Source organism: Neovison vison, chromosome 13 (genome assembly GCF_020171115.1).
Source record: "Neovison vison isolate M4711 chromosome 13, ASM_NN_V1, whole genome shotgun sequence".
Taxonomy (NCBI): domain Eukaryota; kingdom Metazoa; phylum Chordata; class Mammalia; order Carnivora; family Mustelidae; genus Neogale; species Neogale vison.
Window position 1 is genome coordinate 33,579,062 of NC_058103.1, and position 27,037 is coordinate 33,606,098.

General features: G+C 44.7%; 1 protein-coding gene across 2 annotated transcripts in view; it reads right to left on the reverse strand.

Moving 5' to 3' along the window:
- The window catches only part of ARG2 (arginase 2), a 32,019-nt gene extending 5,632 nt beyond the window's left edge, over nt 1–26,387 (reverse strand). The window contains exons 1-3 of one of the 2 annotated variants that reach the window (XM_044231545.1): nt 26,164–26,387; nt 25,189–25,261; nt 3,058–3,235 (exon numbers count right to left, since the gene is read on the reverse strand). In XM_044231545.1, the coding sequence (XP_044087480.1) occupies nt 3,058–3,235; nt 25,189–25,261; nt 26,164–26,274 (362 nt within the window). In that variant the 5' untranslated portion in view covers nt 26,275–26,387. The remainder of the gene's footprint in view (nt 1–3,057; nt 3,236–25,188; nt 25,262–26,163) is intronic. The other variant, XM_044231544.1, reaches the window with a different exon arrangement.
- Between the last annotated feature and the right edge of the window lie 650 nt (nt 26,388–27,037).

Here is a 27,037-nt window from a genome sequence, read left to right on the forward strand (position 1 = left end):
CCTAAAATTTCATTCATTAGCCCTGGCCCAGAAAAGGACCTCAGTCTTGTTCAGTGAATGAAATCCAGTTAAATGAAAGAAAAAATACATATATATACATCCACAGATGTGTATATGTATATAATTAGAAGAAAAAATTTTCTGAGTATATGATTAGTTAGCATATATACCCCCCATTTTACCTGTGAATTCTCTTCTGTTATTCTTTTATTAGCAAAACAACTAATATGATAAGCCATGAACAAAATGCCTGTAAAACCAAAGATTTTTTTCCCCTTCTTTCCTCTAAGTTCTTCTGTCTCAAAAACTTTTTTTTTTAATGACTCCTCGATCACAGAGGAATTTTTTTTTTTTAAAGATTTTATTTATTTATTTGACAGAGAGAAATCACAAGTAGGCAGAGAGGCAGGCAGAGAGAGAGAGAGGGAAGCAGGCTCCCTGCTGAGCAGAGAGCCTGATGCGGGACTCGATCCCAGGACTCTGAGATCATGACCTGAGCCGAAGGCAGCGGCTTAACCCACTGAGCCACCCAGGCGCCCCACAGAGGAATTTTTTTACTATTTGTGCCTTAAGAAAGAAAATTATGTTACACAGTCCTGAACTCAGATAAATTTCTGTATTGCTATAATAAGGCAATATCCTATGAATTTTATATATAATATATAAATGTCTATTATATATTTATATATTATATTCAGTTAATATTCAAAATATATAACATATAATAAATGTATAATATTTTTAAAAAAGAAATCCAGTTAAATGATGTGTTCTACATGTAAGAAGTCACAAATACTTAATACTTCTTAAGGAAGACCAGGGAGATCTAATTATTTTCAAAGAATCAATCATTCACTTTTTAAGGATAAAAATTTGCATTACAGTTTTTTAGCAAGTAACAATTTTGACATTTCCTTTTAGGAAGTATCACATAAAGACCTTAAAGTAACGGGAACCCAATTAAAGACCTCATTTAGATGACTGAATAATTGTTTATTTGCATGTTATCTCCTATATATTAGCATGGCATTCAAATATCCATGTTCATTTTTTTGCCTCTCCTTGTCCTTGGACTCTGTGTACATTGGCCAACTGTCCTGTCCCAGTTATAGGAATATAGCTGATGAGATCCTGTTTGGAAAGCTGCCCAGCTTCCCAGTAACTGAAGAATTTGACATAGATGGGAGATGCAACTTAAGCATCTAAGGAACTAACTACAGCTCTCCTGAGTATGGCATGAGACAGCATTTTAAGCTCCATCCTCCATGAGGGATAGCACAGCCTAGTGTGAAAAGTAGTGGATTAAGTCAGAATCAGGTTTTTCCCAGAAAGGGAAATTTCTGGGAAATTTAGGTGATTTAGGACAGATCTAGTTTTACCAGACAGTTTCCTTTTTCTAGAAGAAGGCGATAATTTGTCTTATGTAAGTCAGTCTGATGTCTAAGGGAATACTTTATACTGTGTAAAAGGAGCAGGGTGACCTAATGATGCCACCTTCCTTTAAAATGTTCAGTAGCTGTTCAGTCTATATACTCATCCCTTCTAGAATCTTCAGATGACCTAGGTTTGAGCACTGAACAGAGAATAAGGCATAGTGACAGGGCTGCAACAGATAGCTATAGACAAAAGAAAAGCTAAAGACTATGATAATCAGACAGTCATTAGAAGGTCAATACAAATGAGAGCGAACACTGAGCTAAGAGGAATATCCACCCTCTAGTTGATTTAATTTGATCGCTGTAGAGAACGTGGACTACTCTTACTCTACCTAAAATTTTATTCCTAATGAGGAAATCTACTTGCACTTAAAATTGTAACAAAGATTTCAACCTCTGTTAAGGGAAAAAAAAAAAGCCCTCTGTGCACCACAGGGGAAGTTACTGGATTGGCGCTCAAAAGAAGTTAATTAATTGCCTTCAGAGGTCACACTGAATTTGAATCCCACCCTGCTACTTCCTCGTTCTAGAAGTTGAGTTATCTGACCTCTGTCCCTCAGCGTTCGTAGCAGTAAATCAGGTAAAACTGCATCTGCCTCATGGCATTATGAGGGGTAAATGAGAAGATATATGAAGTGCCCAGTCAGCAATCCTAGTATTTGAATGCTGTTTTTCTTTCTACCAAAAACCTTTATTAATTAGTTCAAATAGGACTCATCTGGCCCAGAATGATCTCTCCCTTCTCTAAAATTCTGTAGAATTCAGTATATTTTTTCATCCCATGTGTATTTATTTTATCTAGTCCTACTAGGTCACAGTTTCCACAATTCCTAGCATTGCTTGAGAACACACCAAGCAGTGTTCAATAAAGTACATGCTGACTCACTAAGAGAAGGACCTATTAGTAACCTACGGGTCCACACGGTGAAGGTAGAGAACATAGTCACCTGGCAAGTGGGAAATCTGTAACAGGTTAGCAGAAATGCTTTTAAACACACACACACACACACACAGAAATACCTCACAAATTCAGACTACTGATGGATCCTTCTAATTCTCCCAAATGGCCAAATGAAGGTCATAAGACCTTTCTTCCTAGGAAAACTTTACAAGAGATAAGCACAAAATGAAATAGGAACATACCGTGTCTAAAAACTTTGCTTAGTCTGCCACTGAGCTTGTCATCATACTATCCAGTGTGTCTTTACAATGAAAACCACAGGTGCCTCCAGCAGCTCAGGATCTTAGCTATTAAAATGCTATTAAGGGGCGCCTGGGTGGCTCAGTGGGTTAAGCCTCTGCCTTCAGCTCAGGTCATGATCTCAGGGTCCTGGGATCGAGCCCCGCATCGGGCTCTCTGCTCAGCGGGGAGCCTGCTTCCTCCTCTCTCTCTCTCTGCCTGCCTCTCTGCCTACTTGTGATCTCTCCTTCTGTCAAATAAAAAAAAAAAAAAAAAAAAGAAAAAGTCCCCTTGTTAAAAAAAAAAAAATGGTATTAAGCACATCATGTCATAAAAGTTCTGAAGGGTACTGTGCTCTTAAGGGGAAACAAGACAAGCTAACCGATTAGCCCAAAGCACCATACAATCCAGCTCCCCCACCACCCCTGCATCCCAGCTTACCTGTGGTCTCCTCCCACAGTGACACAGCTGTAGCCACTTGACACGGCTCTACTAACCACCTCAGCCAGTTCCTGGTTGGCAAGGCCCACTGAGCGAGGATTCACTATCAGGTTGTTGTAGAGATCATCTTTAGGGACTGGAGTAAAACTCAAATCTCCAAAATCTTTTAGGCGGCAGCCTGGAAACACATGGGTTTTTTTTTTTTTTTTTTTAAGATTTTATTTATTTATCAGAGAGAGGGAGAGAGAGCAAGCACAGGCAGACAGAATGGCAGGCAGAGGCAGAGGGAGAAGCAGGCTCCCTGCCGAGCAAGGAGCCCGATGTGGGACTCGATCCCAGGACGCTGGGATCATGACCTGAGCCGAAGGCAGCTGCTTAACCAACTGAGCCACCCAGGTATCCCTGTTACTCCAGCTCTTACTGGCCTGGGCCACAAAACAGAACTTGTGACAAAGTACATGTCATACTCATTTTGCCATTCAAATGTCATGTGACTGGCAGGATGGTCTCATTCTCCCAGCAATCCTGTGGGGGTAGATCCCATTAGGAATGCCATTTTACAGACAAAGAAGCTTGGATTTGGAACGTGAAGTCCAGAAACATCCACTGGTTTAACCCAACAGTAACAAAATTGGTAGCAATTAAACCTTAGATATTCCAGAGTTATAGAGTACAAATAACATACCAAAAGGAACCATAGGATTTACAGTAAATTAAGTACTATTAATTTAGATAAAAAATAGAAATTTTCATGTTATAAACTTTTTTTTTTAAGATTGATTTATTTGAGAGAGAGCATGAGAGGGGAGAGGGTCAGAGGAAGAAGCAGACTCCCCACTAAACAGGGAGCCCAATGTGGGACTCAATCCCAGTATTCTGGGATCACGACCCAAGCTGAAGGCAGGCATCCAACCAACTGAGCCACCCGGGCACCCATAAACTTTTTTTTTTTTAATGAAAGGCCAGTCTGAGGATCTAAAGCATCATAAAGGGAAATGCGAAATATTTGTTACGTACAAAGATCCTAGGCAGTGTTTTAATTGCTTGATGTAAATGCTTTCTTTTCTTTTTTTTTTTTTTTGATTGATTTTTTAAATGATTTATTTACTTACTTACGTTAGAAAAGGGAGGAGAAAGGGAAACAATCTCAAGCAGACTCTGCACTGAGCACGCAGAGCCAGACTTGGGGCCAGATCTCACAACCCTGAGATCATGACCTCAGCCAAAACCAAGAGTTGGATGCCCAATTAACTAAGCCACCCAGGTGCCATGTTTGACATAAATTATTCAAACTCACAACAGTCCTATTGGCTACTAAAACATGCCATTCTAGAGATAAGGAAATAAAGTCCCCAAATCACATAGCTGCTAAGTGGCAGAAGCAGGACCCAAATTATCTGCCAAAGCACCTGTGCAGAGCCAGTTAGGAGGCAGTGCCCAAAGAGAAGCCAGAGATGGTGAATACACACATGTGGGACAGCAACATCCTGCCCAGGACCGTGGGCAGCATGGTGGGCCTCGACAACAGCAAGACCTTCACCTTCACCCAGACGGCCTTCAAGCCCAAGATGATCAGCCACTACCTGGGCGAGTCCTCCCCCATGTACAAACCCATGACTATGGCTGGCCCACCATCTGGGACACCCACTCCTCCACCTCAGTCCCCCTCAAGTAGCCCATTAGGTCAATAAAATTATAGACTTCTCTTTAAAAAAAACTGTTTTGAACTAGTGATACATTCTGACAATGTGCTAGGATACTTCTCTCAGATTTCACATATTCCGAAGAACTATGCCACCTTCACTGCACATTCATTTTTTACCTAAGTACCATTCTTGCCATGTAACCATATATCAGTAATTTCATTGGTGCCATTTTTAGGGTTAGGCGTAAGTAATCCAACTCTCATGAACAGATCTGAACTGTCAGGGAATATAACATTACCATATATTGTATCCTTAAGGCCCTGCTTCTCAAGCTGGAGTCCAGGTAATTTTGGGGGACGGGAGTGGGGAGACGAGTGGTCACAGGATAGTAATACAGACAGATTTTTTTTTTAAAGATTTTTATTTATTTATTTGACAGGGAGAGAGATCACAAGTAGGCAGAGAGAGAGGGGAAGGCACCCAGGCACCCCACAGGGAGAGATTTAATACTAGATTAAGATCATAGGTGCCGGGGCGCCTGGGTGGCTCAGTGGGTTAAAGCCTCTGCCTTCAGCTCAGGTCATGATCCCAGGGTCCTGGGATGGAGCCCCACATTGGGCTCTCTGCTCTGTAGGGAGCCTGCTTCCTCCTCTCTCTCTCTCTCTCTCTGCCTGCCTCTTTGCCTACTTGTGATCTCTGCCTGTCAAATAAGTAAATAAAATCTTTAAAAAAAAAAAATCATAGGTGCCTGGGTGGCTTAGTAGGTAAGTGCCTTTGGCTCAGGTCATGATCTCAGGGTCCTGGGATCAAGCCCTCCATCAGGCTCCCTACTCAGTGGGAAGTCTGCTTCTCCCTCTCCTACCATTTCCCCAACTTGTGCTTGCACATGTTCTCTCTGAAATAAATAAAATCTTTCAAAAAAAAATTTGGATTAAGAGGAGCATGGACCCGTCTTGAATTTAAACTATAGTTTTGATCTTTATACCTTTTTCTTCCCCCTAAAGTACTTAATTTGAGAGAGAGAATCCGCACACACAGGGTCAGAGAGGCGGAGAGTCCCAAGCACGCTCTGCACTGCACGTGGAGCTGGGTACAGGGCACATCCCACAACTAGGAGATCCCGACCTGAGCTGAAGCCAAGAGTCAGACAATTGAACTAATAACTGTGCCACACAGGTACCCCTTGAGCTTTACCTCTTGAATCCATACTCAGTTCAAAGCTAAACAACCAAGAGAATGTAAAAATTCGAGAAGCAATGATTTGTAACAAAAGGCCATCCAATGAATCACCACTAAGAGGAATACCAGAAGCAAAATGGAAAACCTTATTCTATTCCCAAAATTAAGAAGCAGCTACAGCTGCAGAACTCTATGTATCATTTGGTCATTGCATTTTTTTTTTTTAAGATTTTATTTATTTATTTGACAGAGACAGATCACAAGTAGGCAGAGAGGCAGGCAGAGAGAGAGAGGTGGAAGCAGGCTCCCTGCTGAGCAGAGAGCCCGATGCGGGACTTGATCCCAGGACCCTGAGATCATGACCTGAGCCGAAGGCAGCGGCTTAACCCACTGAGCCACCCAGGCGCCCTGCATTTTTTTTTTTTAAGGGTTTAGGATTTCTGATAATTTTTTTTCTTAAGATTTTTATTTATTTATTTGACAGAGAGATCACAAGTAGGCAGAGTGGCAGGCTGGGGCAGGAGGAAGCAGGCTCCCCACGGAGCAGAAAGCCCGACCCCAAGACCCTGAGATCATGACTTGAGCTGAAGGCAGAGGCTTAGCCCACTGTGCCACCCCGGCGCCCCTGCATTTTTTTTTCTTAAAGATTTTATTTATTGGGGTGCCTGGGGGGCTCAGTTGCTAAGTATCTGCCTTTGGCTCAGGTCATGATTCCAGGGTCCTGGGATCGAGCCCCGCATCAGGTTCCCTGCTCAGCAGGAAACCTGCTTCTCTCTCCCACTCCCTCTGTGTATATTCCCTCTGTGCCTCTCGCTTATATTTTCTCTCTCGCTGTCTCTCTCTCTGTGTCAATAAATAAGTAAAAATCTTTAACAATTTAAAAAAAAAAAGATTTTATTTGTCAGATAGAGTGCACAGAAGCAAGGGGAATGGCAGTTAGAGGGAGAAGCAGCCTTCTTGGGCTCCTGCTTAAGCAAGGAGCCCAAGGCAGGACTTTATCCAGAACCCTGGGGTCATTACCTGAGCCAAAGGGACCTGCTTAACCAACTGAGCCATCCTGGCACCCCAGTTACTGCATTTTAAAATATAAAATATAAATATGAAATATAAATATAAATATGAAAAATGCCCAGAGATCTGGAAACTGAAAGAGAAAATATTGAAGGTAGGAGAATACGATAACAGACCAAAGTCACTGGGATCCAAGAGAAAAAAGTATGACCAAATAAAACATCTATAAAAATCCTTTGAAACGATAAAAAACCATAAGGGATATGCACTTTATAAGATCTCAGTACAGGGGCGTCTCTGTGGCTCAGTGGGTTAAGCCTCTGCCTTCCGCTCAGGTCATGATCTCAGGGTCCTGGAATGGAGTCCCGCATTGGGCTCTCTGCTCAGCAGGGAGCCTGTTTCCCCATCCCCCTCTGCCTATCTTTCTCCTTACTTGTGATCTCCATATGTCTGTCTCTCTCTCTCTCTCTGTCAAATAAATAAATAAAATCTTAAAGAAAAAGAAGATCTCAGTACAGAGGCACCTGGGTGGTTCAGTCAGTAAAGGCTCTGTCTTCAGCTCAGGTCATGATCCCAGGGTCCTGAGATCAAGCCCCCACATCAGGCTCCCTGCTCTGCGGAGAATCTGCTCTTCCTCTCCTGCTCCTGCTGCTTGTGCTGTCAAATAATCTTTATCAGGTCTTGCTATTGGCAATAATCTTGGGCTGGACAGATTCTGAATGTCAGTTTCTCCTTCCCTATCCATGTTTATCTGTGTACCCCCTTGAGCCACATCAAGCATTTAGGTTCTTAGTAGGTATAAGACATCAGGGCATGCCTGGTGTTTTATAATATTAAGCATATCAATAGAAAAGCTTTATTATCCAATTAATGTTAATATTAACTAATTATTGATGACTAACTCATTTAATCTTCACATGATCAATAAGAAATACCTAGGAATCAACCCAGTGGATAAGTGACAGAACTTGGGGGAACACACAAGTCCAGGCATGGAATCTAGGATGTAGACTCCAGTAACAGAGAAAGAATATAGTACTCAGCTCACTATTAAAGAAGAAAGCTGCAAAAAGCCTATAAAAGACCCTAAAAAGAATTTGACAGTCTAAGATAATGCTCTCCAAGGAAGAGAGACCAAATTTCATAAAAGGATTTGGGTCATTATTTGTGTAACTCTGTGAAGTGGATCAGCAGATTACTTCACAGCCTAGATAATGGGTTCTTCTAAGATTATCCAACTCCATTTGCTCTCATTCCTTAGTCTCCAAACAACCTCCCTCTGATTATTCACTTAGACTCCCTGTTGCTCTCATACCAGCAAGAGGGCCTCCTAATAGTGGATGTCAGAAGGGCTGTTGCTCACTGTTAACTATGAATGGGCATTTTGGTATACACATCACAGTTAGCGTGAGTCTCTGGGTTGGAAAGCCTGATAAGCTCTGCACGTAAAGATTTCTGTTCCTAACTTACTCAAAGAGGTAAATGCTCTCCTCTGTTCATTGCAGCATTTTTACAATTACACGCACATATATATATAAAATACTCAGCCGGTGCACCTGGGTGGCTCAGTGAGTTAAAGCCTCTGCCTTTGGCTCGGGTTATGATTTCAGGGTCCTGGGATGGAATCCCACATCGGGCTCTCTGCTCAGCAGGGAGCCTGCTTCCTCCCTCGCTCTCTGCCTGCCTCTCTGCCTGCTTGTGATCTCTGTCAAATAAATAAAATCTTTAAAATACTCAGCCATAAAAAGAATGAATCTTGCCATTTGCAACGACATGGATAGACCTGAAGGGCATTATGCTAAATGAAATAAGTCAGACAGAAAGGTACCATATGATTTCACTTATATGTGAAATCTAAAAACAAAACCAGAAACAGACTCAAATACTGTTGCCAGAGGGAGAAGGGTAGAGGGATGGGCAAAGTAGGTGAAGGGGATTAAGAGGTACAAACTTTCAGTTATAAAATAAGTCCTGTATACTCAGTAATACTGTAGTAACATTGTTTGGGGACAGGTGCTGACCCCTTATGTGAGCACTGTTGATCTCCAGATTTGTCCAGTCACTATGTTGTGTACTTGAAATTACTATTGTATGTCAACTATACTTCAATAATAAAATTTAAACAAAAACTCTTTTCTTCCTGGGTCTACAAAACTGAGGACCAGACCCCTTGAAAGGATTAATATCTTAAGAGACCCTGCCTGAGTTGTTCACCCTATAGGACTCCCAATTCTGCTCTTTATTTTCAAAAAAAAAAAAAAAAAAGTGCCAGGTAAGGACTAAGGACAATGAGTGTTAAATGACTTAAAGGAAATTCAGAGAGGATTGGGGGGTGGGATGGGGGTCAAAGAATGACTCACCCATCAAGTAAAGTTTATACTAGCATTGTTTTGCTATTTTTGTTCTCTTTCCTTACTGGAAGAAAATTTTTATAAAATCAATAAGGAAGTATCTAATCGTGAAAGCCCCACCCCACATCCCAGGCTTGACTACTCTAGCTTTACAGACCTTTGTATATAAACACAATTCATACTATTTTTAAATAAGGTGTTGGAGTATGCTTAGCTGCTGTAACTAATCTTCTCCCACAACAATGGCTCAGACCCAGTAAACTGGTTTCTTGTTTATTTAACATCCCGGGGTGGGGGGGTGCATTCTAGGTCAGCAGGAGGCTTTCCTCCATGCAGTAATTCAGAGATCAAGCTCCTTCTGGCTTGTGGCTCTGCCATCATGAGAGCTTTGCCATCTGTGTGGCTAAGGTTGGGTCTCTCTGGGGCCAAGGCAGCAGGAGAGAAAGAAAGAAGGCTCGTCTGCTTTTAAAGGCTCTGGCCTAAAAGTGGCTCATCATACCTGCTCACATGGTACCAGTCAACAAAGGCAGGTCTAACTTCTGTCCAGAAGAAAATGGGTTTTGGCATCTCTGCCACAATCTCAACTTTTAATTTCTACTGCCATAACCTTAAAGTGATTAAGAACTCACGGTACGAAAGCCTATGTTGCTGATTCTAACTCTTGGCAATCCTAATTATTCTAGTTCATTACAGAGCTGAGCTGGTGAACATACTAGGCCATCCTGATACAGTCTCTTAGGAGGACCTTTCTCCTCCAATGCCTACTTTACCAAAACCACCGTTACACCAAAGGACCAGCAGAGAAGAGCCCAGGATTGGTTTCTAAAGAATTAACAAGGTTCTGAAAGAAGTCACAGAACAGAAATGAGAAGTTTGCCTATGGGAGTAATGCAAATGAAGCTGAAGAGAACAGGCATTGTAACCCATAGGGCAGCATTTTTGAGGAGCAGGGAGACTGACGGGAGGTTCATGTTTTGTAAGAAGAGGATGAACACTAATAATGAAGCTATTACTTTAATAGAGTGCTGTGGCGGTTTCTTTCAGTTAGGAAGGCCCAAGAAATGGTCTCACTGATTTTTTTTTTCTTTAAAGATTTATTTATTTATTTATTTATTTGACAGAGAGAGAGATCACAAGTAGACAGAGTGGCAGGCAGAGAGAGAGAGAGAGAGGGAGAGGGAGAAGCAGGCTCCCTGCTGAGCAGAGAGCCCGATGGGGGACTCAATCCCATGACCCCAAGATCATGACCTGAGCCGAAGGCAGCGGCTTAACCCACTGAGCTACCCAGGCACCCCTGATCTCATTGATTTCTAAAGAATCTTAGAGTCCAAGTGAGAAGAGCAAATATTACAATATGGGAAGAGTGTCTGTCTGTCATGCTTGAAGGAGCTGTCCCCTTGTTGGACTTTGTGGCTCAGGTCAATTCATCGGCAAGTCTAGATCAGATGAGATGACGTTGCCCTGCTGCTCCTTCTTCCCAGAAGGCATTGTAGGACAATGGTAGGACAACTTAAGACTTCAGAGAAGCTCTCCTGACAAACTGATTTGAACCAACATGAGAGAGCTCTCGTGTCTACTTGCAGTGGGGAAAGGACAGCTCTGCAGACACTGGCACAGCCTCGCTGCTTTTCTCTGCAGTGAGGGTAATAAAAATCCACGGACTACTACTGATCTTTTAAGCCGAAATGTCACCTTTGGCCTTGATAAACCCCTCCAGTCTCCATCAGAGAGGAGTGAGGACACATGTACATCAGCAGAATGATGCAACCCACTTGTGGGGAAGAAAGCAAAACAGCCCTCCCTGACCTTAGCGGTATCTGGGGACAGCACTTCTGTTCCAGGGCCCCCATCTCTGGGGAATCCCTGAAGGAAGCCAGTGATAGGGAAAGGAACAAAATGGTCTCCATCCACCACACCGTTCTAGATGTTTCACAGAGAGCAGCCAATCCTCACAGCCTCAGCTGCTCTCAGCGTCCACCCAGTGGAGAGGAGGAAATTCAGCCAAGTGAATAGCTCCAACTGTGTAGGACAAGCCTGAATCAGCCTCTCACTAGAGACTCGCATGAAGACAGTGTTCTGAGTCAGCAGCCCCTAAAGGGGCCCCATTCTGTCTCCTGCTCTGACTTCCTCTCACAGGGAGCTCTAACTGCTTCCAAGGCTCCCAGCAGGGTAAGAGAAATGGCCTCAGGAGGAGGCTGACACACAGAAGAGTCTGCCACACCACAGGGAGCCCACTAGCAGAATAAAAGATTTCAAGAAAAGCTAGGAACCGAGTAGTGTACAGTTTTTTTAAAACTGTCCCCGAAGGGTAATACCTGGGTGGCTCAGTGAGTTAAAGCCTCTGCCTTTGGCTCAGGTCATGATCCCAGGGTGCTGGGATGGAGCCCCGCATCAGGCTCTCTGCTCAGCAGGGAGCCTGCTTCCCCCACCCCACCTCTGCCTGCCTCTCTGCCTACTTGTGATCTCTGTCAAATAAATAAATAAAATCTTTAAAGAAAAAGAAAATAAACTGTCACTGAATAGGATGGCATGTTTATTATGAATTGTCAGGAAGAACAAATCAGTGAAACTTGGAGAAAGAAAAAGACGCAGATCTCACTTGGAGCTGGGATTAATGGCTTTTTAAAAGTTACAGACTCTGTGCTCGCTTCGGCAGCACATATACTAAAAGTTACAGACTCAAATATCATACAGGATAGACTTAGCCCCAAAGGGAATTCCTGGTATTATAAGGGAATGTAACTGCTAATCCTTAGAACCTCAAAACTGTATTGAAAACCAGCTTATTGAACACAAAGTTGCGAGGTTACCAGAGGTTTAAAAGTTAGGGGAAAAGGCCAGAGTTACTTCAGGCCATTTGAAGTAAGAATTTCTCGCTTATCTCTAAAATGTGATTTGGGTAATAACCTTTGAAGAGGCTGTTACTTAAGGGAAAGTCATTTGATTACCACTAAGAAAATGCAGATGTCTGCATTTTAGTAAGTGCATCTGACTGCAGGGGCTGTACAACCCCCAGAATCAGGAGTCCCAGAGGCCTCTCAAAATCCGCTCTTTGCTTCGTCTCTGGCTCCAAAATAAGCTGAGTGTATCGGGGAAAGAAATCCCATCACGAAGCTAACACCTATTTTTTCTGGTTCACTTCTGGGTCTCTGAGAGGACTGCTTTAACCAGGGCTCTCAACATCTCCTTCTTCCTCACCCAGTTGTTTGAGGCAGTGAGGAGCCGGCTGAGGAAGACCAGGGCAGGGAGAGTGGCTTGAGGAGGAAGGGTGACCCCGGGCTTCTAGGCTTCATGTCAGACACGTCCATCTGGCATGCACCAGAGTTCGCCTCAAAAATCAAACGATAGGGGCGCCTGGGTGGCTCAGTGGGTTGAGCCGCTGCCTTCGGCTCAGGTCATGATCTCGGGGTCCTGGGATCGAGTCCCACATCGGGCTCTCTGCTCAGTGGGGAGCCTGCTTTCTCCTCTCTCTGTCTGCCTCTCTGCCTACTTGTGATCTCTCTCTCTGTCAAAATAAAATAAAATAAATCAAACGATACAAATATGATGTCCATAGATGCCTTTGCAGGAATGGGATCCTTGAGCAAAAAAATTCTAAATACAGGACTTGAAAATTCAGTTCACGACATGTAACGGAGATGACTTGCAACACCATTTATAGTTTTCTTGCTACTTGGTTCTCTGGCGACATTGGTCCTTCATAAGGAGAAGAGAGTGTCACTGTCTGAAGATAAGCTGAGTAATGTTTGCCCTCTGTGATGAGGGAGCACGAGGCTGGCTGAAGACAAAGCAAAAGCTGGCGCCTTGTACCCCCCTCCATCAGCTCCCCCTCAGTCCTCTGTGTAGCATCCCTCAGGCAGCCCTGACTGCCATGAACAATAAGCAAATAGTTAACTTGCAGAGCTCACAATCCTGCTAGACAGGAGTAGTCTCCCTTGGCTTACAAATGTCCTAAATCTCACTAACAAAGATGATTGATAGCAGGATTGTGACATCCCACCAAAAAGTCTCCCAACTATCTTAATGTTAATGGCTGGTCTAAAGACAACATTGATCAAGCCACAAGGGCAAGGCCTCTGGTAGGCCTCTGACATCTTGGCACCTTGTAGGCCCTCTTTAGCATATGAAAACTCTGTTGAAACCTCCCTTCTCCTCACCTTCCCCCAACCACAGGGTACATAACCTGCCACCCCTCACAACCCGGGGCAGCAGCTCTTCCTGCCCAGGGGTCCTGTCCCCGTGCTTTAATAAACCATCATTTTGCACCAAAGGTGTCTCAAGAATTCTTTCTTGGTCATCGGCTCTGGACCTCAGCCCACCGAACCTCACCTAGGTTCTAGAACTTCATAATCTGGACCAAACTCACGTCAACCCTTGAAGCTCCTCTAGACCGTGGCGAACCAGCTCAGGCTTTTGCAAAGGGACCGTTAGCTGGTGGCACCCCCATAAGCCTGGTTCCAGCGCAGGCAGGGGTGGAGGGAGAGGAGGGTCCCTCTGGCTTCCCAAGTCACAGCAACATAACCATCTTCTCCATTCAGAACAAGATCGTTGAGCTTCTCTGGAGAGAGATCTGCTAGTGGTAACAGGCCAACAAAACTTCAACCTGCTCCAATGTAGAACCACAGGAAGAGACAACGACAATCCCTGGGGATAAAGAACCGCTCTCCAGAAAATGTGATCTTTTCTAAGTTCTTCATATTCGACCTTGTTCCAGAAAAGATTTGAAGGGAAACATATCAGACTAGTGACTGACTGACTACAGCTTCACGAGCTAACAGTTCTGATGTACAGCTCTCTTCCCGAGAGCCTGGTCTGGCATCCTAGGGAGTGTTCCCAGGGAACCTGGAACCAGACAGACCACATTCCAGACCCCTCTAGGCGGAAAACAGAGGGCATACAAGATAGCCACAGGAGGTGAAGTGCCACAACAGACACAAAAGGAAGAATTCTTGCCCTCTGGCCCCTAACTTCCTGGACGAGTCAAGATCGCCAACCAAGTTCAGTTTCTGAGCTTGTCCTATCTCACATGCTCTTCGGAGTATTACCTGAGATAAGGGAAAGCCTACACATGCTAAGGTTTATATCTTAGTTCAACTGGATGAAGCATCTTTGTGGTTTTGTGCCCCACCCTACCATTTCTCTTTTCCGTGAAACTGATGGCGTAACCTAAGACTTCCCAAAACCTGTTTGTAATAGACTGTCATTTTGATAAAATCAGGTTTTGGTGAGAAGTTGCAAACACACACTGGCCCACAGATCGCACACTGAAACGGCTCCTAGAGTCTCCAGCTCTCACACACAGCTTGAATCTTCCAAATCTATGAAATACTACTAAGGCAAAGCCAATTAATCTTGGAACGCTGACTCTCTGAAGCCCTAAGCACGATGCCATCCGCTCTGTGACTCAATTCTTGGGTCATACAGGAAGGAGTTTTTTTACTTCTTTTCCTCTTCAGTGGTTTCTGACCTTGTGGCCTGGGGGAAGGAGCCAGGAAGATTTGGTCTGTCTTCTCCCAATCTGAGCATTACTACACCTGTTATATTAATACAACCTCATATCTGAATCTGGAAGGTATTAGCCAGCGATAAAAGTGGAAGAGGGAAAGGCTTCAAGCAGAAGAGGCACAGAATACCTTCAGCCCTATAGAACAATTCACAATTCCTGGGAGCCCAGGGTTCCTGGGAGGACTGTGGAGAAGAGAGGGGTATGCAGGGGTGGGGGAAGAGGTGTTGCAAAAGGAGAGTGACAGTGGGGAAGGGGCAGGACACAGATCCTAAGCAGGGAGCTTACTAAGTTTCCACATCAAGAAGTGACCAATCAAATCTGTGCTGCAGATTTAGTGCCCTGGGGGCCTGAGGGAAATGGACTGGCCCAGAGAAGAGCAGCTCCACAAGGGGGAAAAAAAAAGACAAGGCCATAGGAGAAGCAACAGATGCTGGTAATACTTACAGTGGGAATGGAGATTAAGGGGCCTCACACCAGCTCTCTGGTTTACTACCAGAGTTGAGGAGGACACAGGGGAAGGGAGTGAAGAAGAGAAGTTCGGTACTGGATAGATGGCCTTGAGGTGTTAGAGACTATCTTGTTGAAACTACATGGAGTGGCACCTGGGTGGCTCAGTTGAGCATCTGCCTTTGGCTCAGGTCATAATCACACGGTCCTGGGATGGAGCCCTCTTAATTGGGACTTCAAGCTCAGGGGGTAGTCTGCTTCTCCTCCTTTCCCTCTGTCCCTCCCCTCTGCTTGTGGGCTTGGCGCTCTAAAATAAATACATCTTAAAAAAAAAAAAAAGGCACTGCCATGTATTGATGATTGACACTGGGTAACAGAGACAACAAATTCACTAGGTCACCGTCTCTACTTGGTTATGTTTGAACATTTCCATAATAAAGTCAAAAAGATACACAGAAGCCAAATGGGCTACAGGTTTGGAGCTGAGCAAAGAAACAAGTGTTGGAGATAAAGCTTTGGAGGCATCAGCATACAGGTGACAGAAAAGCCATGGGGAACAGACAAGATGCCAACTGAGAGAATATTAAAGCAAGAGAATCAAGGGCAGAACCCTGAGGAACACCAGCAGGTAAAGGGCAGATAGCTGAAAATCTAGTCAAGGAACCTGAAGAGCTAAAACCAGAAGAACATGGGGTCTGTTTCAATAAGGAAGGAGTGGAGGGGCGCTTTGGTGGCTCACTCATTAAGTATCTGCCTTGGGCTCAGGTCATGGTCCCAGGGTCCTGGGATTGAGCCACACATCGGGCTCCCTGCTCATTGGAAAGCCTGCTTCTCTCTCCCATTCCCCCTGCTTGTGTTCTCCCTCTTGCTGTGTCTCTCTCTGTCAAATAAATAAAATCTTCAAAAATATATATATAATAACAAGGAAGGAGTGGCCGACAGTGATGAGTAAGGTGAATGCTGCAGTGTCTCCCCTGATAGAACATAGGAGGTCCAAGACCGCAGCAAAACCAGTTTTGTTGCAATGATGGCCCAGGACGTCAGACTATAGCAAGTCAAAGTGTGCAAGGGCAGTGGAGAAACCATGACGGTAAGATCTGCAGTTAATTACTGAAGGGATGGGTTAGAAGTTGAGGAACAAGAGGAAGGAAGAACACTGAAGGCAGGAGAGATAGGATCTGGAGCATAGGGAGGTGATGTGACCATTTGTTCCTTGTCCAAGAGCTGTTCTTCACTTCTCCGGTGAGACAGCGGACCTCTAGCTGGGAACATGACCTCTCAGAATTAAGACTAAACTCACCATCTTCCCCTGTAACTGGGTGTGGCCATATGACCCATCCCGGGCCAACAGGATAAGCAGGAGTGCCCTGCAGCTTCTTGGAAACTTTCCTTCAGGGAAAGCACAAGTTCTCCCTTCACCTGCTTCTGTCCATTCTTGCCCCCTGCTGCCAGATAGGACGCCACACCATCTGGGACCATTAGATAGAGACCTTGCTGGTGGAACAGTGAGATAAGAATCTAAATCCAAATTATAAAAACAGAAGGTCCAAACCTGCTCTGGACTTCTCTCCAGACCTGTTTACTGGAGAGTGAGTTTTTTGTTGTTTTTTTTTTCCTAAGATTTATTTATTTGAGAGAGGGGGTCAGGGAGAGCAAGGGAAGGTGCGGGCACACAAGCTGAGGGAGGAGGAAGTGGGAGAAGCAGGCTCCCCACTGAGCAGGAACCCCGATGGGGGGCTTGATCCCAGGACTGCAGGATTATGACCTGAGCCAAATGAGCTGAGCCACCCAGTGCCCTTGACATGATTTTTCTAAAACTGCTGTTATTTTGTGCTTTATCACATGCAATTGTATCTACCCGATACAAGGAGGACAGGATCCCTCATCCTCTGAGGGTGTAAAAGAATTTTGGTCCATACAACTAACTGGGGGAGTCATGGGGAAAAGGGCTGTTAAGGGAGTTTGTGCCTGAGTCAGAAAGACAAGACCCTGAGGATTGTGGGTAAAGACTTGAAACAGCCGTCACGGGAATCATGGGAAATGTGAGAGGGAGTACACCAGGAACACGCAGGACTTTAAGAAGTAGGAGGCCATACACTTATGACGGAGCCACTCTGAGTTTCTTCCACCACCACAGGAGATGAGAAGGCAGCCAACTGCCCCAGTCCAGGGATCGTGTTGCACAGGGCAAGAAATGAGTCTCTCTTACTCTACTACTGACTGTATGACCTAGAGAAAGTTTCTTATGGTTTCCAGGACAGACTTTTTTGGTTTGTTCATTCTCAGATTTATAGAGCAAAACAATGTGCTAAAAAGCTGAAAAAAAAATCATTTTAAGCACATGGCATGGTCATGTCCTAAGAAAAGCTACAATCTCAAGCTACGGCCTCATTCTTAACTCACATTATATTCTAACTTACTTTAATTCTCCTTTAAATTGTGGTAAAATACACATAAAAATAATCACTTTTAAGTGGTATTAAGTACATTCACATTATTATATAACCATCACCACCATCCACCTCCAGAATTCCTTTCATCTGTACCCATTAAACAATATTTCTTCATTCTCCCTTCCCCTGGGCAACCACCACTCTGGGGCCCTGGGCAATCACCACTCTGCTTTCTGTCCCTATGCGTTTGAATACTCTAGGTACCTTGTAAGTGGAATACAGTATTTGTCTTTTTGTGACTGGTTTATGTCACTTAGCATAATGTTCTCAAGGTTCACCCATGTTACAGCATACGTCAGAACTTTCCTTTTTAAGGCTAATATTACATTGTACGTTTGTATCATTTTATCCATCCATTCATCCATCAATGGGCTCTTGGGTTCCTTCCATCTTTTGGTTATTGTGTGCAATGCTATGAACATGGGTGTATAAATATCTCCTCTAGACCCTACTTTCAATTCTTTTGGGTATATGCCTGAGGAGAAATTGCTGATATGTTAACCATTTTAAATTTTTTGAGAAGCTGCCATATTGGTGTTTCAGGGTTTTTTTTGTTGTTTGTTTTATTTTGTTTTTTAAGATTTTATTTATTTATTTGACAGAGAGAGACCACAAGTAGGCAGAGAGGCAGGCAGAGGAAGCAGGCTCCCTGCTGAGCAGAGAGCCCAATGCAGGGCTGGATCCCAGGACCCTGAGATCATGACCTGAGCCGAAGGCAGAGGCTTAACCCACTGAGCCACCCAGGTGCCCCCGCCATATTGGTTTTGACGGCAGCTATATCATTTTGCATTCCCACTATAGTGCACAAGAGTCCTAATATCACCACATCCTCACCAAGTCTTGTTATTTTCGGGGGTTTTGTTTGTTTTTGTTGTTGTTTTTATTGTTTTTGACACTGGCCATCTTCATGGGTATTGGTTTTTGTTTTTTTTTTAAACATTGTATTTATTTATTTGACAGAGAGAGATCACAAGTAGGAAGAGAGGCAAGCAGAGAGAGAGGAGGAAGCAGGCTCCCTGCTGAGCAGAGAGCCCGATTCGGGACTCGATCCCAGGACCCTGAGATCATGACCTGAGCCACCCAGGTGCCCCTGTTTTTAACAAATTAAGAATGACCTAGTAGCAAGAGCCTAGCACAATGTCCAGAACATGGCAAATGGATAACAACTTTGAAATGAAAGGTCTAAGTTAAATTCTTTGCTGCCTGCTCCCTTTCTAAAAAGGAAAGATTTGGTTATACTGAAATTTGCTAAATCCCAATAATGCCTTTAAGAGATTTACCTACATCTGCTACGTAGGCTTTTGCTCCAGCATATTACTCAGCAAATTACCTACTGAAGAATGGCTTCATCACCTTCCAGAAAGAAACCAGCATCCATTGCCAGCCACTCCCCATTGCCTTCTCCCCACCAGTCCCCAGATTAGTCTACTTTGTCTCTTTGTATTTGCCTATTCTGGATAGTTCATATAAATGGAATCATAGAATATGTAGCCTTTTGTGTCTTTCTTTCACTTACTATAATGCTTCCAAGTTTCATCCCTGCTGTAGCATGAATTAGAAATTCATTCTTTATGATTCAGTAATATTCCACTGTATGGATATAGCCTATTTTTTTTAATTAAAAAAACTTAGAAAAAAAAACTTAGATCTCCCATTAAAATCCAGATTTCTGGTTTTTCTTGAAAAATTGAAGAATAGAAGGCCTTCCCCTTCACACAGAGCAATCACTGGCTAGAGCTTGATAATAGCATCTTGTTCCCTGAACATTCCCAGGCACCTTTCTTTCTCTGGGTCTTACTGTTCCTTCTGCCTGAAATACTCCCAGTTACATACCTTGTGCCTTTCTTCACCTGCCAAAGGTCTGCTCACAGGACTCCTTCTTGCTGAGGCCTCCCCAACTACATACACAATGCCTACTCTATCCCCAATACTTGCTATCCCCCACCACTTGCTTTCATTTTTTTATCATCTGACATACTGTATGTTTTACTTAAGTCTGTTTCCAACCACCCTTCATTAGAATGGCTGCTCCAAGATAACAAGACTTTCTTTTGTCCACTATTATATTCCCAGTACCTAAACCTTAGCAGTGCTCAAATTTTTGGAATACAGAAATTAGCAAAAGAACTTGTTCTAGTTTTTAGTGACTAAAAGCTGCTCCTAGAAAAAGTAAACCTGAAAATGATATTTAAAATGCTTTGATAATACTTTATATTACCTACATTTTAAGTTCAATCATTTTAATAGATGTCTACATTCTTATAACTCTATTAAGATACAGGCTTAAGATCGAGAACACTGAAAATGATCTAAGTCATGGTAATACACTAAAGTTGGTCTGTTTACTAGTCAGGCATGCCCAGAACTTAAAAATGTCTTTAGTTAAAATTTGAGGCGGTTTTCAGGAGTCACATTAAGGAACGTGATGGTTCAAAAATCAAAGCACCAAGGAACAGAGAGCTGTTAAAACCCAGAGACTAAGATCTAGTCCTAAATTAACTAAAGGCCAAAGAAACTGTAACCTAATGAGTTATATTAACTTACAAGAAGACTGTGTCAAGTACTAGGGAAAAAGACAAACAAAAGAACAAGAATTTATTATCAAGAGACTAGAGAGAGGACTTAAGAGTATCCCAGTCCACATGGCAATTTTTCTCACTAGAATTTGTAAACTGCGTATCAATCGGGATCTCTAAACTACAAGCAACAGAAACCTGTTCTAGCTAATTACAAAGGAAAAGCAATTTATTCAATTTGGGTAAGTCCCAGAATCTTTTTAAGAGGGTTGATATCTGGGTTAAAGGCCACAGTACCAGCAATTATGGCTCCCAGAGTCCCACTGCAGGACGGTCTGGTAAAGATCTAGAGCTCCACTACTCAGGGAAGGCACTGCATGCAGCTGGCACGACTGACCCCATGACGCTGGACAGAAGCCACTGCTGGCACTGTTACCACCCTGCCCATCACAGAATGAATTCTTTGCTGCCCCTTCTCGAATTTCAAGTCAAAGTTTAGGATGCATGCTTCTATATGTGGAGCCTAGGCCGAGGGCCCACAACTCTAGCTACAATGAGAATAAGGCAGAATGTGGGTAGAGAGAAGTCTAAAGACATAGATGAAGGTCAAATTGCGGTGCTATGTGTTCTACACTTCAACCTAGGGGTCGAGGGACAAATAGCAAAATGTAAAACTATTAAATGAAACTGGATTAGAAAAATGTATCTAGTACAAGCCTGAGATTTCATTGCTTATTATAGCTTCAGGCTACATTTAAAAATTATGAACCTTTTGGGCGCCTGGGTGGCTCAGTGGGTTAAGCCGCTGCCTTCGGCTCGGGTCATGATCTCGGGGTCCTGGGATCGAGTCCCGCATCGGGCTCTCTGCTCGGCAGGGGCCTGCTTCCCTTCCTCTCTCTCTGCCTGCCTCTCTGCCTACTGTGATCTCTGTCAAATAAATAAATAAAATCTTTAAAAAAAAATTATGAACCTTTAAAGCCAACTTTAAGAAATACAAAGTGAATAATATGGCAAATTAGAAAAGATCGTATATGAATGAAAAGACTGAAAAGCATGGACGCATGTAAAAGAAAGCCATGGAAAGACTAAGCAAAGGATAAATGGTCTTAGAAAGCTTACTCTGGTGGCAGCAAAGAATGTGAACCAAGGAAGGTAGACAAGGGACCAAAGAAACCAAAGGAAAGTTACAGTCAAGTGTAAAGAGAGAGAACTCCAGCAGCACCATTATGGCGAAGAACTCTAATCTTTTAGGAGGGGGAAAAAATCAACAAGACTTTGTGACCAACAGATGTAAAGCACAAAACGGAAGGAGCAAAGAATTGTGATGGTCTTTTTTTTTTTTTTTTTTAAAGATTTTATTTATTTATTTGACAGAGAGAGATTACAAGTAGGCAGAGAGGCAGGCAGAGAGAGAGAGAGGAGGAAGCAGGCTCCCTGCAGAGCAGAGAGCCCGATGCGGGACTCGATCCCAGGACCCTGAGATCATGACCTGAGCCGAAGGCAGCGGCTTAACCCACTGAGCCACCCAGGCGCCCTGTGATGGTCTTTTTAGTTTGACTTGAGTGACTGAATAATGGGTGATAGCATGAAACAGACAAGGGGAGGACAGCAGGAGAAACAGATCTGAGGAAGAAGATAAGGAATTTTATTTTGAACAAGTGCAGTTTGAGACATCTCTGAGAGTGAGATGAGGGTCCTTAGAACCAAGCTGGAGAAAACACTGGGGTCAGCATTTAAGGGTTGGGAAGAAGAGGAATATCCCACAAAGGAGTCCAGGAAAGACTAGTCAATGGAGACAAGAGACTCAAAAGAGAGGGGTATTTCCTCTCACAGTATTTCCAGAATAAAGCGATCAGTTGTGCAATAGAGAGGCCCAGCAAAATAAAGGCTGACAGATCAGTAGGCTTGCTCGAGGTAATTTCAGTGGAATAGCAAGGTAGAGGCCAGGCCAAGTATCACGATCACACAACTAATGAATATTAACACCCCACTGCAAGCAAATACATACCCTGGAACTCACACATCAATCTGTACCGAATAGTTCTCAGATCTTCCTGTTAAACTACCTCAGGCCCTCAATCAGCTCTTCCTGAAGCAGACCAGATTCTGGTCTGTTGTCTGATGGAGCACCAAATGGAACAGGGAGGACAAATGTCTCTAGCCTAGTCGAGAGGAACCAGAGGGGCTCCCACATGGCTTCCAGAACACCAGCCTCAGTTAATTTAAAGAGTTGTTCCAGTGGCTGGCATCTCTTTTCAGTGCCTCAGCTGAGTCGAATTACCTAATTACAATGATAAAGCCCTCAAACTGTACATCTCCGTTGACAGCGATCCCCCTCCCCCCAGCAGAACACTCCTTCAACTTCCAAAGTAAAAAGGGGCCAATGATCAATGACCGTGGCTTTCAGGGCTCACCAGAATCAGAAGCAGAGGCACCGAATCTGAGACTTGGCAGGCCAACTGCCTCTTCATCTCTCCCAGGCTCTCTGCATACGCTCAGATAAGGGGTCACCTGAGAGAGGAGCCGAGTGTCCTTACTAAATCCAGGGTAAAAAAAAAGGGAAAACCAAATCCAGACACTAAGTCAAACCCATTCATTCCAGAAAACAGGAAGTTTGACCAATGCCATGGCAACATCAGCAGCCTGTGACATCAGAGCTGAGGGCAAGGAACAAAGGGATTTGTGAAAGTTATCTTTCCGTGGGTCCTCTCCGCCTTGAAATCTGACCCATGCTGCCTGTTTGAAAGTGCACTGGTACCTCAGTACTGCTTCACAATAGAGCAACTGAACTTCTCTTGGTACTTTTCTCCAACCTATTTTTGGAGATTAGCCAAAACCACACACTGCAAATGTGCTGAGTGCATATTAATGTGCATATTAATGTGCAATGAGATTCTATTCTGGGCTGCTGGTCATACTGGCCTACCAGTCAGCTACAGGGCAAGGATATAAATTGTAAGGCTAAAAAAAAACTTAAAGAGAAGACCAAAATAAACTGCAGCTTCCCCATCACTTTAGGTTGAGAGTGGACAGAGGATGTATTTGAGGGAGTAGTGTTTAAGGGAGAATGGCTATTCCAGGTTGAAGCGGAAAAGTACCATGAGCTAGGACAGGAAAAGTCCACAAAGCATGAGCCACAGATGTGCCTCTCCCCCTCATTCGGCAGCCTCAACTGAATATTATAAATGTGTTCTGTGTAAGAAGAGGCTGAAACTGATTCTTGTCTCTAAAGGTAGAATTGAGGACTAAGCAGGCAATTTAAGCAAGACCAGGTCCAGTTCATCAGATGGGCTGCAGGGGTTTATCCAGTATTTAAAAAAAAAAAAAAAATAGTGATTCCCAGAGATTATGGTCTTCAGTGTAAAACGCTGCCTTTTAAAAAGGCTGAGGGGCCCCTGAGTGGCTCAGTTGGTTAAGCAATTGCCTTTTCAGCTCAGGTCATGATCCTGGAGTCCTGGATCTAGTCCTGCATCCGGCTGCCTGCTCAGCAGGAAGTCTGCTTCTCCCTCGGACCCTCTCAGCCTCTCATGCTCTCTCTCACTCTCATTCTCTCTCAAACAAATAAATAAAATCCTCAAAAAAATTAAAAAGGCTGAATGTGTACAGCTGATTTAAAGGGAGAGGATCCTCATTTAAAAGCAGGAATAGAAACTTCTTCTTGTTAGGTAACTGATGACACATTAAAACTGAATCTTCGTTTCTCTTTCATCTTTGGTGGTGAGCCTAGAGAGTCATTAAAAGAATTAAGAGATCCTACTGAAGAAGGATCTGTAATTATTTAACAGAGAAAAGTTTTTTTTTTTTTAAGATTTTATTTATTTATTTGACAGAGAGAGATCACAAGCAGGCAGAGAGGCAGGCAGAGAGAGAGAGGAGGAAGTAGGCTCCCTGCTGAGCAGAGAGCCCGATGTGGGCCTCAATCCCAGGACCCTGAGATCAGGACCTGAGCCGAAGGCAGCGGCCTAACCCACTGAGCCACCCAGGTGCCCCCAGAGAAAAGTTTTGAGTAGTGAACCAAAGACACCACATCTAGATCTAGCCAGAGGCACAGGAAGTACACCTCAGCCCAAGGTGGTTTTGGTGACTTCACTCGACCTGTGTTTTAGAAGGAAATGGTCCACCCCTAGAATGGACTCAGTTTTCAAAGCAAGAGTGGGGAAGAGATTTATAGTTAACCTAGATTCCCCATTGCTATCTGCAGCACCCACAGCTCGCTGCTGCCACGCCTTCTGCATGTACAGCTTCAGAAAAGATCTGGGAGTTGTTCTCATATAAATAGAGGAAATGGCTTTAAACAGCAGCTAGAAACATTCAGATTAGGTAAAGGAGCCTTCCTATCTAACAGTTGGAATTTGGTGCCCTCTTACCAAAAGAAGCGTTCTCTATTACCATATAAATGGCTTTTATCTTTGGATCAGGTTCTGTAACTTTACAGTACTATCCTCATTACACGACTGCAACTGTCTTGCAGATTACCTGAAAATGCACATGTCTGGGTCCCACCCAGAGCCAATAAATCAGACTATTCCATGGAGAAGCCTAGGAACCTGTATTTTTAACAAGTAATCCAAGTGATTTTCATCACAGGGAAGTTCGAGAAACACTGATCTAAAACTCTGCTTATAGTAATAAAAAGCTATTCATCCTGGGGAGGAAATGAAGGATAGGAAGAGAGGAAACAGGCTAGACTGATGAATCAGAAGCACACCCTGATGGGGTTCCGAGAGCTGGAATTCGAGAGGGAAAAGCTGACTGAGCAGTTAGAGCTGAACTTAGCCAGTATTCTTCCCACTGCTTGCTCCAGACCCCATGTCACTCCACCTCCTCGCCTTCTACACAGTTACTCTCTTTATTGCTGACAAGACTTTGCCTGAAGACTCCCAGATCTTAAACTGCAGATGGAATCAAAGGGAGGACGAGATGCTTCCCAAGTACAAGCAGACACTGTGCAGTCGCTGGACAGGAGAGGAGACTGAACGGCCTGCTACCAGCCATCACAGAATCTAAACTCCAGCCACTTACCCAAATTGGACAGTCTTTTCATCAAGCCAGCCTCTCTCACGGCAGCAGGACCATATTCCACTCCTTTTCTTTTCTGTCACATAAATCACACAGTTAGATGTGAAAGAAGTGGGTTAGAAATAAGACCACTTTATTTCGCAAAAATACAGAAATCTGCTATTCTATACTTAGTTGCCAACAGATCCCTCTGAAAACCTGTCACACCATCAGCCCTTCCTTTTATTTTTTTTCACCTGAGGTCGGCTCGTTTCAAACACTTGCAGGGGAGGAGCAAAAAAAATTACTGGAATCAAATCAACCTCCAAGCCCTTAACTGTGGGACGAGCAAGCAGAGGCGAAGACAGGGAAGGGCCTTAGCCTGGTCTGGATCCGGTGCTTGGCGGTGTGGCGGGGGGGGGTGGGGGGGGGGGGTGTGTGCGGCTGGCAGAGGCCTGAGCCTGGGCTTCTCGAGCAGTGAGGTCTCCACGACTGCAGGTTTCTTCCATTGAAGAGAACAAAACCGCCCCTCTCGTCCCCTCGCCGCAGAAGACGGCAGCTCCAATATCCCCCGCCAGTGAATGGTTTCTGAGAATGCACCCTGAAGCCTTAAATCCCCGGTCGCTCACTTCAACCTCTTCTCTCCGGACATTCCACCGGGTATTCTGGCCGATTTGTCCCCCTCCAGCCCCTCCCTGTAATCCTGCCCCAACTCCCCAAGCGGGACCCACCACTTTCCCTCTCCTCGGGAGGAAGGCCGCGGAGACCCTTCAGCCCGCGGCCCCTGCCCGCAGCGCAAGCAGGATGCCCTCCATCTCCTTTCTCCTTTCCCATCTTCTACCAGAGGAAACCCCACGTGCTCTCCCGGTGCCCAATCGTGGGAACCCACCACCTCGTCCCCCTCTCTGTTCCTCCTCATCTTCTCCTCGTCTCCCCGCTCCTTACCCCACCCCTGCTTTCTCCTGGTTCTGCCCCTCGGTGCCAGGTCCCGGTTCTCACCTGTCCCTGTGAAAACGGGGCTCCGATCACAGCCACCGAGTGAACGGACTTCTTCAGGATGGAATGCACTCGCGTCCGGAGGAGACGCGACAGGCTGCTTCTCAGGGACATGACTGGCAGCGCAGGAGGGAAGCTGAGAGAGAGGAAGGCTACTCCGTGCGGCTCGCCGCCTTAACTGAGCGCTGCCGCCCGGCGCCGCGCTTCACCTACCCGGGCGCCCCCTGCACCGCACCGCCCTGTGACGTCACAGCCGCCCGGCCCCGCCCCCCACGCCAGCCCCCGACACACCTTCCCGTAGACCCCGCCCACTGCTCCCGGCTTGGACACGCCTTCGCTGACGTCACCCGCCCCAGCCCGGGCTCTCCCTCCCGGGAGGAGCCCCTGCCGCGGACACCACAAGGTTAGTGTCAGTGTCGGACCAATAGGAGCGCGGTCACGGACAGGTGTGTCCCCCCTCGGGAAGCTGCCGGCCCCCGCGAAGTTAGCGAATTCAGCGGAACAGGGGAACCAACTAGCAACCACGCAGATCGCGACTCTTCACACAAATGCATGCCCGGCAGGTGCCAACTCTAGGGAAGGGCTGCCCGGGCTGGATCTGGGCTAGTCTGACCCCGCTTGAGTGTTCTGCCAAGAGGAAGCCAGCATCCATCTGCTCTGTTCCATCTCAGCTCTGGGTCCAAAAAAACACACTTACCCATCTTTGGGCTTTGAAGGCTGGGAGATCAAATACAGATAGACCTCTCTGGGCCGGGAATGTTAATAAAAACTCACCTATCCGGGGTTGTAAAAAAAAATAAAAAACAAAAAACAAACAAAAAAAACTCACCTATCCTAGGTATTTTGGTTGGGGAGATTAGGATTTTACAAACAATCA